This window comes from Mirounga leonina, unplaced genomic scaffold (assembly GCF_011800145.1).
Source record: "Mirounga leonina isolate KUSES-001 unplaced genomic scaffold, KU_Mleo_1.0 Mir_92, whole genome shotgun sequence".
NCBI lineage: Eukaryota > Metazoa > Chordata > Mammalia > Carnivora > Phocidae > Mirounga > Mirounga leonina.
The window spans coordinates 7,911,786-7,925,943 of NW_023270852.1; the positions used below are offsets into that span (position 1 = coordinate 7,911,786).

Sequence of the window (14,158 nt, forward strand, 5' to 3'; positions counted from 1 at the left end):
TGCAGGGGCTCAGGGAAAGAGCTATCTGGGGTCTAGGTCTAGCCTGGAAATGGGACGAGGTGGGCTGCCGAGCTCAGTCCTGCGACCCCATCCCTGTGACAGGGCCGCGTTAAGGAGACGTCGGGACCTCCAGTGGGAGGAGTAGGGGGGGGGACAGAACATGGACCAGGGTCTCAGCTCTGCGGCATGCGCCCACTCATCCCTCACCTTCTTATCCTCTCAAAAGGAGTCGCAGCCTCGAGGGGGTGGCGGTTGCGGGTGACCAGGCAGTGGCCGGCCGCGTTGCGGCGGCCGCCTGGGAAGCTGCGGCCCTTCGGGCCCGAAGAGCATCACGTCATCCTTTCCGCCAGGCGCCCGCCCCCTCCCCGACGGCGCCTGCGCAGGCGCGGCGGGAGGGGGTCGCGGGGGGGGCTCTCCTCCGCGCGTTCCGCCCTTCTCCAGGCTCGCTCCGGTCGCGGCGCTCTCGGCTGGCGGCGGCGGCGGCGCGGAGAGGAAGGCGTCCAGGATGCGGCGCGGGGCGGCCCGGTGCCCCCCTGCCCCGTCACGGCAGCCGCGGCGGCCGCGGGGACCGGGCCAGGGCCGGGGGCGGCGGCCCGAGCCGCGGTAGCGGCGGCGGCGGCGGGAGGGGCGGCCTGAGGGCGGGCGGGCGCCCTGGTGCGGGGGCTCCGCGCTCCGCACGGCCCGGCCCGGCTCGGCCCCGGCGCCATGAGCGGCGGCGGCGGCGGCGGAGGGGGCTCGGCGCCCAGTCGTTTCGCCGACTACTTTGTCATCTGCGGGTTGGACACCGAGACCGGGCTGGAGCCGGACGAGCTGTCGGGTGAGTGAGCGCGGAGCCCGGGGCTGCTTCCCCGCTCCCGTTGCGGCCGGGGACCCTTGAGGAAACCTCCCCGCTTTGTCCCGGGAGCTGGGCGAGGGCCGATGCGCAGGACCCACGGGTGGCGCAGGGGAAGGGGGCGTCGGGCTGGAGGTGGGGAAGCGGGATGAGGGGTTCTGAGTCGGGAGGGGTCCGAACGGCCCCTACGCCCCTCTGCGCTGTGGTCCTGTAGTAGGGGACCAGGAGGAGGGGGAAGCGTCGTGGGTTCTGTCTGGTGACTTAGTACAAGATGAAGGTAAGCCTGTTGTCGAACACCCGCTAGGGAGGGAGGAAGGTATTCCACATCTCAGTTGAAAGTAAGTTCCACCCAGACTTTAAAAAAAAAACAAAAAAAAAAACAAGGAGAGCAAAACAGAAACTTGTGAGTTTTTCTGGCCTCTTCCCAAGAAGCCTGTTCCTCAAAACCGTTCTAACTCAGCCCTGGGCTGGGCCCCCTGGTTTCATAGGACATGAAGTAATAAAGTGAACTTGAGCCACAACAAGAAGGGTGAGAACTCTCTTAGTTCCAGAAAGGGCCTGCACCACGGGGCCATGCCTCTTTTTATGAAAAGTAATTGGTGGCTGTTAGGAGACCAGCTTCATTCGTGAGTGAAAGGGGAGATTCTTGGTTGGGTAGTGATGCTTCTCAAGTCATCTTTCAAAGGGAAAGTGAAGATGGGGCCCAGATCAAATTGACAAGAATTGAAGAAGAATGTCATAATTGTAAAATCCCCATGAATTCCACTGCACTGTCATTGGAGCCTTTGAATTGCAACAGTTTTGAAAAAGTTTTTGTCTGGAGTGTCCAGTTTGCAGGTTTCATGTGCGTGGAGGTTTGTTGTATCATCCTGATTTGATGAGGAATCTTCCTTTCCAGTGTTTTGTCATGATGTATTCACCAAAGTTTCCTGAAAGTGATTATGCTATTGACTAATTTTACCTTGCTTCGGAGATAAGAGGTCAGGGTTTTTGTTTGTTTGTTTGTTTGTTTTTTGTCACTGGAGAAATTCCAATGTTTCTTATGAAAAAAAATTTAGGTGCATACTTCAAATGACAACAATAGACCATCTTTTAAAAAACACGATAAATTGGTGACCTTTAACAAGGTCAGAACAAATATTTTCTCAAATTAATACTAGATGGAGAAAAAAAATCATGAAGCAGTAATGCTCTTAATACTGGGCCTTTTGTTGGGGCAACATTATTGTTTCAAGATCACTTTTTTAGGTCTTCAAATTCTTATAATACAGATGTTAGTTTTTCATCTATGTTTCATATTTCTTAAATTTGTGACTTTGTGATGTAGTTGTTGGAATTTGGTTCATAATGTTGGAGCTGGAAGAGACCTCAGAGAGGAAAATGAGCCCCAGGAAGGACAGTAGGGCCTACATTCTGTTAGTTAATTGCCTGACTTTTGGTTTAGTGCTCTTCTCTTACACTAAACTGCATCACATTGCCTGGTTGGGTCTTCAGAAAACATTAACATGTTGAGAAAGACTAAAAATAACACAGTTCTCCCCAGTAAAAGAAACTTTAAAGTGGTGGAATACACAAGTTTTTTTTTTTGTTGTTTTTTTTTTATGCTGTGCTTTTGAGTGTCTACTGAATTATATAGAAATTTGATTTTAGGGATGCCTGGGTGGCTCAGTCGGTTAAGCGTCTGCCTTTGGCTCAGATCATGATCCCAAGGTCCTGGGATCAAGTCCCACATCGGGCTCCTTGCTCAGCAGAGAGCCTGCTTCTCCCTCTGCTTGCCACTCCCCCTGCCTGTAGTCTCTCTTTCTCTGACAAATAAATAAATAAAATCTTAAAAAAAAGAAATTTGATTTTAGAAAATAAAGAGAATGGTTTGCAAATGGTAAAGCATAAGAATGAAGCTGGGAAGTGATGTGTTAGTGAGAGTATGGGTTTTGCAGTTAAACATGGGTTTTGCAGTTAAATACTCCCCTCTGCAATATGTTGGCTATCTCTGTGACTATGGGGCAAGTTTGATAACTCTGCTGGGATCTTCATCTATAAAAAAGGGAATGTAAGTAAAAAGCATTTCATCAAGTAGACACTCAAAAATGTTACTTTTAGTGAATATCTGTTAATTATCTGTTTTTTCAGCAAGCTAAAATTATATCCCTGTGAAAGCTTATTGGGAGAATAAAGAAGGGGGGAATCAATTGTATAAAATGTGTGAAGAAAGAGTATTTTTTCTGTCTTTTTAAATGTGGTTGCAGTAGTGGAATGCCAAGACCATTTATTCAGTAGGTGGCCTTTGTTCGAATGGGCACTGATTGAAGGGTTTCTTTTTTGCCTTCATTTCATTTCTGGTGAGTTGGTAGGGGAATCTGGACTACCCAGGGGGAATCTGAATAAAATAAAAACAGAATACAAATAGCTTTATGCAGGTCAGTCTTGAGACTCTCCAGGGTGCATTTTCTCTCCATAGCTGGCCTTATAGCTCTCAAACTGGTGATGTCATAGTAAGTGAAACTATAAGAAATTGTGAATTGCACCCAGGTCTTTAGGGAGATACTGAGGAGTCTAAGTTCTCTCTATGCAAATTAAGTTCTATACTTCAGATAACTTCTATACTCTTACAAAGGGAATCCAGAACAGGCAAATCAAAGACACTTATTTGTTCCTTCTAGTTTTGCGGAGAAGGATTAAGATTCATTCTCATGTTGCAACAATAAGCATAGAGCTTGCTGTGTTGAATATAAACTCAAATCACTGGATTGTGTAGGATTCTCTCCCTGCCACTTCCCCTTTCTTTCAGACTTAAGTATTTAGGCAAGTCATATGTTTATTTGTTGTGCAAGGAACTGAGGACGGTATGAAAATTGTTTTCTGGTTAGTTGAGGTATTTTGGGTTGGAGGGGGAGGTGATCAATGAATGAATCATAAGTTTAGCCAACTTTAGGAAATAGTGTCTGCTTGTTAGCTTTTTGAGCTTGTCAGAGAGATAAGCAAATCTGTAAGAATTGCCTTTGATTTATGTTTTCCATTCCTGTTGGCTCATCCTAAGTGGGGAGGCAGATGGTAGTAGAGTCCAGTCCCTCTTTACCTTGATGTGTGGATGTCCTGGGTGTCTTAGTTTCCCCTTTTTCTTTTTGTGGTCGCCACCAGTGACTGCAGGAGAAGGCTTACTGTGAGATGGGATTCCTGAGTTTAACTTTCCCTGTCTCTGCCTGAGAATTAAGGTTCCAGAATACTTGTGACCTATTTCTTACTTCGGAATCTTTTTAAGTTCCTCTGAACTGACCTGCACCTAGCATTGAGATGTATTCTTGGTTCATGCATCCACTACTCCAGTTTTCCCAGGTTCTGAGCAGAGGGCCTTGCCAAGAATTGCAGAGAAGGGCTTGGGGCCATAGATAGGAGACTGGCCAGTGTACTGTATGAGTCTATTTAGAATACTGAGAATATACTGAAATCATCTCTTAATATCAGTTAGAAGAGAGAAAAAATGCTTACTGACTAGGAAAATCAGAGGACTGGTGAGATCATATTCCTCCTTAACCATATTGAGCAGTGAATTTAGAACCTAAAATTCATGGCATATCAAGTGTGGAAGCATGGTTCAAGAGATTATATAACCTTCTGATTTTACAGATGAAGAAACTGAGGCCATGAGAAGGTTGGAGAATATTTTTCTCCCTTGCCATATGTCATTCTTCTTTTCTGCTATTTGAGTGATGCTTTGCAGTAATCTGTTGAGTAGAGGGGACAAGTAAAATATTTGGCAGGGGCAGGAGCAGACATTATGGCAGTTCTTCTGGTGCAGGTTTCTGTTACATGTTAAAGAAGAATACTATGTGTGATTTTCATGAGGGGTATCTTATTTTTTTTAGCTTTTTCATTTCATATAATTTCACACTGAACATTGACATGAATAGTACAAAGAACTTCAGTACATCCTTTTTCCAGATTCACTGATTAACATTCTGCTCCATTTATTTTATCACTTGTATGCGTATATTCTCTTTCTTATATATACCTATATATAGACAACTTCATTGTGATGAAATTCATATACCATATAATTCACATACTTAAAGTGTACAGTTTAGTGGTTTTTAGTATATTTACAGAGTTGTACAATCATCAGTATAGTCAATTTTAGAATATATTCATTACCCACCCCCCCAGCCCAAGACCCATACCCATTAACAGTCACTCCCCATTTCCTTCCAACTCTGTAACGCTCCTCAGCCCTAGGCAACCACTAATCTACTTTTGATCTCTATAGATTTGCTTGTTCTGAACATTTCATAAAATGGAGTCCTATAGGGTCTTTGTGACTGGCTTTTTTCATTTAGCACATTTTCAAGGTTCATCCATGTTAAAGCATTTATCAGTATGTTATTTCTTTTTATGGCTGAATAGTATTCTGTTGTAGGAATATACCACATTTTATTTATCCATCAGTTGATAGACATTGGGTTGTTTACACTTTTTTTTTCTTTTTTAAAGATTTTATTTATTTATTTGACAGAGACACAGCGAGAGAGGAAACACAAGCAAGGGGGAGTGGGAGAGGGAGAAGCAGTCTCTCCACCGAGCAGGGAGCCCGACGCGGGGCTCAATCCCAGGACCCTGGGATCATGACCCGAGCCGAAGGCAGATGCTTAATGATGGAGCCACAGGCGCCCCTGTTTATACTTTTTGATTACTATGAATAATGCTGCTGTGAACATTGTGTACATGTTTTTTTTTTTTTTTTTAAGATTTTATTTATTTGAGAGAGAGAGTGAGAGAGCACAAGCAGGGGGGCGGCAGAGGGAGAGGGAGAAGCAGGCTTCCCACTGAGCAGGGAGCCTGATGTGGGGCTCTATCCCAGGACCTTGGGATCATGACCCGAGCTGAAGGCAGACGCTTAACCGACTGAGCCACCCAGGCGCCCCTGTACATGTTTTTGTGTGGAGATATATTTGCATTTCTCTTGGGCATATACCTAGGAGTGGAATTGCTGGGTCATATGGCAACTGTGTTTAACCTTTTGAGAAATTGCCAGACTGTTTTCCAGTACAACTATACCGGTTTACATTCCCACTAGCAGTGTATGAAGGAAGGTTCCACTTTCTCCATGTCCTCACTAACGCTTATTAACTTTATTTTTGATTATAGGCATCCTAGTGGGTGTGAATATGTATCATTGTGGTTTTGATTTTCATATCCCTGATGGCTAAGGATATCTTATATAAAAGAAAAAAAAGAGGCTATCTCTTTCCAGAGATGAAGTGGCTATAAAAAGCTTGATGAGCCAGTTTCAAATAGGGAGTCAGTATGAGATAATTTTTATTTTATTTTTATTTTCCTCTGCTAGTCTTTCAATTTTATGCAGGTTCTCTCATGGTCATTGTATAAAGGCATCTCTGCTCTGAATCCTAGACTCCTAGCTGAAGCAAAACTCAAATCCTGGTAGCTTACCTCAAGCGTCTGTGATAACTTCCAGAGGTCAAGGTTGCTATATCAGGGGAAGATTTCCTAAGTTAGGTCACATATTTCCTGTTTTAAAGTTGAGCAGAGGAGAAATCAAGAGAAGAGATCAACACACAGAAAACAGAGCAGTCCAAGGCAGTTAAAAGTACATGCTGGGGCGCCTGGTTGGCTCAGTGGATAGAGCATGCAACTCTTCATCTTGGAGTCATGAATTCAAGCCCCACATTGGTTATGGAGCCTACTTAAAAAAATACAAAAAATTTTTTAATTACATGCTAAATTTAATTGGAGAGACTGTATATTCTTAAACATGAGAGAACCCCACTTTGTACTCCCTCAGGTAGGGAAGATCACATTGAAGGTAAGTGGATTTTACTTGAATGGCACTGGAGCCTTGTCTTCTCTTCTTAGGAGGAAATCCTAAATCACAGTGTTTGGTGCTTAAACCAAATTCTCTTAAGACTCTGCCCTGCCCTTCCTTCCCTCCTAGATTAGAAACAGGTTTTTTTTTTTTTTTTTTGCCTAAGGCGTCCTTTGGCAAGCCCGTTTCCAGTTCTGTATCCTTTTATAAGCTTGTTTTCTGGCTAACTCTGGTGGATGGCATTCTTGGACTTGGCTTGGCTCCTCAATTCCTCTGCCATCCCTGGATATGAATTACTGTCAAGGGGTCTTAGCGGTCTCTCAGGAACCTGGGTGTACATGAGGGAACCTGCTGGATATGGCATAGGATCCAGTGAAAGAGAGAAAGACTTAACCTTTTAGAAATCGGTGACTTAGGGAATTCAGTGATTACACATAGGCTATCATTGCCAGATTTTTAGATTTAGTTTCAAAAGTTACTAAGTGAGGCAGATAATGGACACATGTCTGTGTTCCAGATGTCCTGTGGTAACTGATTTTAGTTTGGAGTATATGGAACCCCTGGACTGGGTTTATGAGTGACAGAGTCCTGTCATGGTGGAAAATGAGAGCATGTGCCAGCTCTCAAGCTATTTTCAGTATGCTCCTAGAGGATCAGATGTGACTCCAGGAAGTAAGATGGGAACAGGTATAGTTTAGATCATCAGGTTTCTCAGATGTTATACTAAGGTCTAATATCTGAGACTTTAAGTATAATATTTTATACTTGGGATCTGTCATAGTTTCTGTTAAAGGTAGCCAGGTTAGTAATATTTTTTTGTTCCTTAGTGTGATGGGTAAGTCAAGTCAGGATTTTGCTGGGCCGTCTGTGATCTACTGTATAGGTAGAACTAGCTGGGTTAGCCTAAAGTAGAGTTTTCATGGAGTGCTGAGAGTCCTAAGCAGGGAGAAGAAGGTTTAAGGAGGTTCCTCTTGTTAAGCTTCATTCCTCCGTGAGTGTGGGATTCCTTGGCTTCTAAACTATTCCTAGTTGGCAAAACATAATATGAGTGCGTGTTCGTTAATATTGGTCACAGAATTTAAAGAGTCAGAGCTAGAAATGAGAGATAATCTTTCCATCACTTTTGACTGATGGTAATGATTAATATTTGTGACTTTATAGTTTTGCAGTGTACTTTAAAGAGTTTAAAAATTTTTTCAGCCCTACTTGAAATATAATTTTTTGTCCATTGCCACCTGGCAAATTGGAAAGAACTGTTAGAATCCATATCTTCTGCCTGCTGTCACACCATTGATGAGATTATTGTTTTTAGTTATAGATTTGGGAAAACTGAAGCAATGGCTTAATCATTGAATAGCAGAGCTATGGTGTGACCTTTTTAGTTCAGTCCCCAACCCACATTGCAGTAGGGGAGCTCTGTTGGGAGAGGAACCAGGTCACTCATGGTCTGAATTGTAGTTAAGGCTGGTTGTTATTTTATATATGTATTTTCCTGTCTACCCCACTCTTATCAGTTCTGGAAATGTCTTTCTTAGATCAAATAGTTACTAGGGCTTTGTTTCTAAGAAGCTCCGTTTTTGGTGTGGCTGTTTCAGGATGTTTAATGCTTTTTTGTCTGAGGTTTGTTTTCTTTGAAAAAAAAAAAAGGGTTTGTGTCTGTTAACCTCAGAAATCCCTCAGCGTAGGCTGTAGTTTGCATATTTTGTGGTTGTAGTTTGGGGGCTGGCTGTAACTTCTGGTTTACCATATTCTGTATAACGAAAAAATATTATGGGAAGCAACAAAGAAACTTCCGGGATTTTTAAAAGCAGGCAGAGGAGGAAATGATTTAGAAATGATAATCATAAGCCACAATTTGTAATGGATAAAACCAGTTTATAACAAATTACATGCATATTTATTTATTTAAAAATATTTTATTTATTTGACAGAGAGAGATAGCGAGAGCAGGAACACAAGCAGAGGGAGTGTGAGAGGGAGAAGCAGGATTCCCGCTGAGCAGGGAGCCCGATGCAGGGCTCCATCCCAGGACCCTGGGATCATGAACTGAGCCGAAGGCAGACGCTTAATGACTGAGCCACCCAGGTGCCCCTACATGCATTTTTATTAGACATTAGAATTACTTTCCACAGGAATGTCAAAGGACTTGGTTCTTTTCTCAGTTGTGTTATCAGCTGATGTCCTTTTCTTTCTTTGGTTTTGCAGTTTTATTTATTTATTTTAATTATTTTTTTAAGATTTTATTTATTTATTTGACAGAGAGAGAGAGAGCACAAGCGGGGGAGCAGCGGAGGGAGAGGGAGAAGCAGGCTCTCCGCTGAGCAGGGAGCATGATGCTGGGGGCTCGATCTCAGGACCCTGGGATCATGACCCAAGCTGAAGGCAGACGCTTAACCGACTAAGCCACCAGTCGCCCCTGTAGTTTTAGAATGATAGCCCTCTGACACTGTTTTAGCCTAGTTATGAAGATAGGTATTGATTATTGTTAAATTGTTGAGGAAAATTAGAGATTTTATTTTATGTAAGTTAGGTGTCCCTTTTCTTGTTTTTCCCAGAGTGTTTATTTGACAATGACCATTAAAATTTTTCTTTTACTGATGATAAAAACTGCAGGTCATTATAAAAATTAAAACATTACAAAGTTATGTTATAAATTCCTGTTTCCCAGAGTTAGCTAGACAAATTTCTTAGCTTTGCTAAAAGACAGTGCTTTACATAGTAGTTGCTGATAAAGATTTGTTCTATTAATTATGAGATGGTAGAGGCTGCCTATTCAGATTTTCAAAGAATTGTATATAATCATGTTTTGTTTTGTTTTGTTTCTGATATAAAGCACAGTACTTAACCTTTAGAATTTAAGCCAAGGTTCCACAACTTTTCTAAGTGCTGAATAAGTGATGAAATGTGGAGGTCTGTAGAAGAGAGGAATAGCATTGATTGTTTTCCCATAGTCAAAAAGTTGAGGGCCAAAGTCAGATTTAGAGGTAAGATGGTGATGGAAGAGGTGTTCTGTGCTGCATTCCAATTGTTTTATAATTTTTAATTTATAAAACTAAATTTTTAAAAATATTTATTTTATAGAGAGAGCATACGAGCAAGGGAGGAGCAGAGGGAGAGGGAGATAACCTCCAGCAGACTCCGTGTTGAGCACAGAGCCCTATGTGGGGCTCCATCCCATGACCCTGAGGTCATGACGCTCAACCCACTGAACCACCCAGGCGCCCCTATAAAACTAAATTTTATAATAGTTCAGATGAACCTGCCTTTTTATTTTTTTAATGAATCTGGGTTTTTTTCTTTTTTTTTTAAATTTTATTTTGTTATGTTAATCACCATACAATACGTCATTAGTTTTTGATGTAGTGATCCACGCTTCATTGTTTTCGTATAACACCCAGAGTTCCATGCAGTACATGCCCTCCTTAATACCCATCACCAGGCTAACCCATCCCCCCACCCCCCTCCCCTCTAACACCCTCAGTTTGTTTCTCAGAGTCCAGTCTCTCATGGTTCATCTCTCCCTCCGATTTCCCACTCTTCATTTTTCCCTTCCTTCTCCTAATGTCCTCCATGCTATCCTTATGTTCCACAAATAAGTGAAACCATATGATAATTGACTTTCTCTGCTTGACTTATTTCACTTAGCATAATCTCCTCCAGTCCCATCCATGTTGATGCAAAAGTTGGGTATTCATCCTTTCTGATGGCGGAGTAATATTCCATTGTATATATGGACCACATCTTCTTTATCCATTCATCTGTTGAAGGGCATCTCAGCTCTTTCCACAGTTTGGCTATTGCGGACATTGCTGCTATGAACATTGGGATGCATATGGCCCTCTTCACTACATCTGTGTCTTTGGGGTAAATACCCAGTATGAATCTGGTTTTAGTTTATTTAACCAGTTCTTTTGAATCAGGATCATGATCTCTTATTGGGAAAAAACCAAAACAAATATCTAGGAGTATCACCTGCTGAACTGACAGCCATTCCAGTTTGCTACCTCTGAGCTTCTGTATGTCCAAATAGTATTTAATCCCTTTCTTTGCTAAGTAGTTACTTAATATTCTTCTCCTAGCCTTCTCCTTTTTCACATCTGTATGAAACACATTCTTTCCCCTGCATTTCTATTGTGTGGAAAGCGGTATTTAATCATTTGTGGTTTTATTTTCTAGAAGAATGTTTAGTGTTTTGTGGAGGATTGTTGGTCTGCTGATCTTGCTCTGTTAGCTGCTTAGCTCAGTTGGTTATGAGTGTGGTGCATTTAATGAGGCCAAGGTCATTGTGTCGGTCTCCATAAGGACCAGCTAGCTTTGTTCTATCTACTTTTGTGCTACTCTCACCTCACTATCCCACTGACAAGGACACTGTAGGTTATAGGGAACACAGGTAAGAAAGTGAGGTTAGAGTAGCATTTCATCCTGTTATAATAGATGATAATTAATAGGTGTTTATTGTTTATTGAATACACTTCAATGGCTGGTATGAGATGGCATTATCCCCATTTTACACATTAGGGACCTAAAGTGCAGAGAATTTAAATAATGTGCCCAAGGTCATATAGTAAGAATTGGAAGCCTGTTTTCCCTGTCTCCAAAGTCCTCTACCACACTTTTCTCTTACTAAAAGACCAACCTGATGATAGGACACTTGTTTGCATAGATGTGTGAGATATAGTTGCTGTCCTTGAGCTCATAGTCTTTTGAGGAGGCAGGCATATAAATCAATTAACTTCAGAAAAGATCAGTTCCTTATATAGGGTTCAGGAGAGGGAAAGAGTACTGTTCTCTAGCTTTGTAGTTTATATCTTGCAAAATTTACTACAGAGGGCTTAGCTCTGGGTGTGACCCTGAACAAAAACATATTCTCTCTGATTTATTCATTGATTAATTCAGTGCTCATTTAATATGTGCAAAAACACCTGTGGACCTGTACATAAACTATAGAATCTGAGGGTTGGAAAAAACATGTTTGAAGATCATGTTATTTTTCTCTAAAAATAAAACTTTGAGTTATAAAATACACATTTCTTATAGGGAATTTAGAAATTATAGAAAGGTACAGAAATAAGTGACTCGTAATTCTTCTATCCAGAATTAAGCTGTTAGTATTTTGATGTCTTTATGTAGTTCCTTCTAGTTTTTAAACGTTTTTATTGCAATATAACTTAAACACAGATCCTAAGTATACAGCTCAATGTATTTTTATGTATGTATGCATGTGTATATACACAGATCAGTTCTTTCCAGTTTTTACTATGTGTGGGTGTATGTGTGTATACTTCTACATACTGTGATAAAGTGAAATGTAAAATTTTGTGTTTTGATTTTTTTCACTTAATGTTCTATAATGAATATTTCTCAGTATCATGAAGTATTCTCCTAAAATTTTGTTGATCCCAGTGAAGAGTTAATCACAGGTAGCAGAAACTCATTCAGACAAGCTAAAGTAAAAAGGATTTCTTTCAAATTCTAACATGTAATATATTTATAAATAACATCTTAAAAAGAATATCCAACATAAATATAAAGATCTATGGAATATTTCAAATTTTTCTTTTTTCAGATATCCTTATACCTATGTTTTTATACTACGGGAGTCATTCTATAAGGTTAATTGCTGAAACTAGACTTTGTTGAGTCTGAAGAGTGCACATGTTAAGTTTTAATAATATTGTCAAATTTCCTCCTCAACAGTTTAGACTCTTACCACAGTGTTTAAGATTCCAGTTTCTCTACATCTGTAATAAAATGTTAGGGCTTTTCTAAAATGTTTCCAATCTGCCAGAAAGAAAATACCTTGTTTTAATCTGAATGTAATTATTTGAGGCTGAGAATCTTTTCATATGCTTCATGTACATTTGTATATTTCTTCTATGCATTACCTATTCAGGTCTTTTCTTCGCATTTCCATTGTGTTAATTATCTTTTTTTCATTGATTTGTGGAAATTGTGTAGTAGGAATATTTTGATTGTCAGGAAGTATATTAAAGCTTCAAAAATACTTGCAGTGAAAATATATATATACACTAGTATATATTTATAAATTGGGATCATAAATGTATTGTGTACATACTGCCTTTTGAATATATTATGTCAGTAATTTTTCCATGGTATTAAAAATGTCTTGAATAGTCTCATGCCATTTAATATTTTTCATAGATATGCTTTTAATTGTTACTTAATTCCGAAGTATGGGTAAACTGTAAAATTTTTTTTGAACTGTAAAAGTTTTTTTTTTTTAAGATTTTATTTATTTATTGACAGAGAGATAGCGAGAGAGGGAACACAAGCAGGGGGAGTGGGAGAGGGAGAAGCAGGCTTCCTGCTGAGCAGGGAGCCCGATGCGGGGCTCGTTCCCAGGACCCTGGGATCATGACCTGAGCCGAAGGCAGATGCTTAATGACTGAGACACCCAGGCGCCCCTGAACTGTAAAATTTTTAATGATTATTTGGCACTTGGGTGGTTTATACTTTTTTATTATAAATAATTTTACACTGTAATACTTTAAACAGATCTTGAGTATCTTATTTTTGCTTTAATGTAAATATCGATAAGACATTATTAAGCCAAATTCAATGAATCTTTAAGTACATTTCACACGTAGTGATAAATTTCTTCTCAAAAGTGCTCTACCAGTTTATGCTCACCCCTAGTTTGCCATTATTTAATCTCATATATATATGTATGTATTGTTTGGTGGGGATGGTATATTATACATAACATAAAATTTACCTTTTTAACCATTTAAAAATGTATACTTCAGTGTCATTTAGTACATTTCCCAATGTTGTGCAGCCATCACTATTGTGTAGTTCGATAACATTTTCATCACTCTGAGAGGAAACCCTGTACTCATTAAACAATCACTCCTTATAGCCGTTCCCCCCCAGCTCCAGGCAACTACAAAGCTGCTTTCCATCTTCGTGGATTTGCTTATTCTGGATATTTCATATAAATGGAATCATGCAATATGTGACCTTTTGTGTCCGAATTCTTTCACTTAATGTTTTCAAGGTTCATCCTAGTTGTTGCATATATTAGTACTTCATTCTTTTATTTATTCTTTATTGAAGTATATAGTAGACACACATTGTTACATTAGTTTTGGGTGTAAAACATACTGATGGACAACTCTATACATGATGTGATGTTCACAAGTGCAAATGTAGCTACCATCTGTTACCATAAATACTTACAATACAATGAAGTCTAGTAGTTTCATTCCTTTTTATGGCTGAATAATATTCCATTGTGTGGATATACTACATTTTGCTTATCCATTCAACTGTTATAGACATTTGGGTTGTTTCTACTTTTCGGCTACTGTGAATAATGCTGCTTTGAACATTCATGTGCAAGGTTTTGTTTGAACACCTGTTTGGGAATCTACCCAGGAGTGGAATGGCTGGGTCATTTGGTAACTTTGAGTTTAACCTTTCCAAGAACTGCCAAACTGTTTTCTGCAGTGGCTGCACCATCTTACCGTTCTCACTATCAACACATGAGG

The 14,158-nt window shown here is 40.4% G+C and overlaps 1 protein-coding gene across 1 annotated transcript in view; it reads left to right on the top strand.

Moving 5' to 3' along the window:
* Nucleotides 1-638: 638 nt before the first annotated feature.
* The window catches only part of DENND5A (DENN domain containing 5A), a 100,461-nt gene continuing 86,941 nt past the window's right edge, over nucleotides 639-14,158 (top strand). Inside the window, exon 1 of the mRNA XM_034995424.1 lies at nucleotides 639-817. Within this exon, the coding sequence (XP_034851315.1) occupies nucleotides 706-817 (112 nt within the window). The 5' untranslated portion in view covers nucleotides 639-705. The remainder of the gene's footprint in view (nucleotides 818-14,158) is intronic.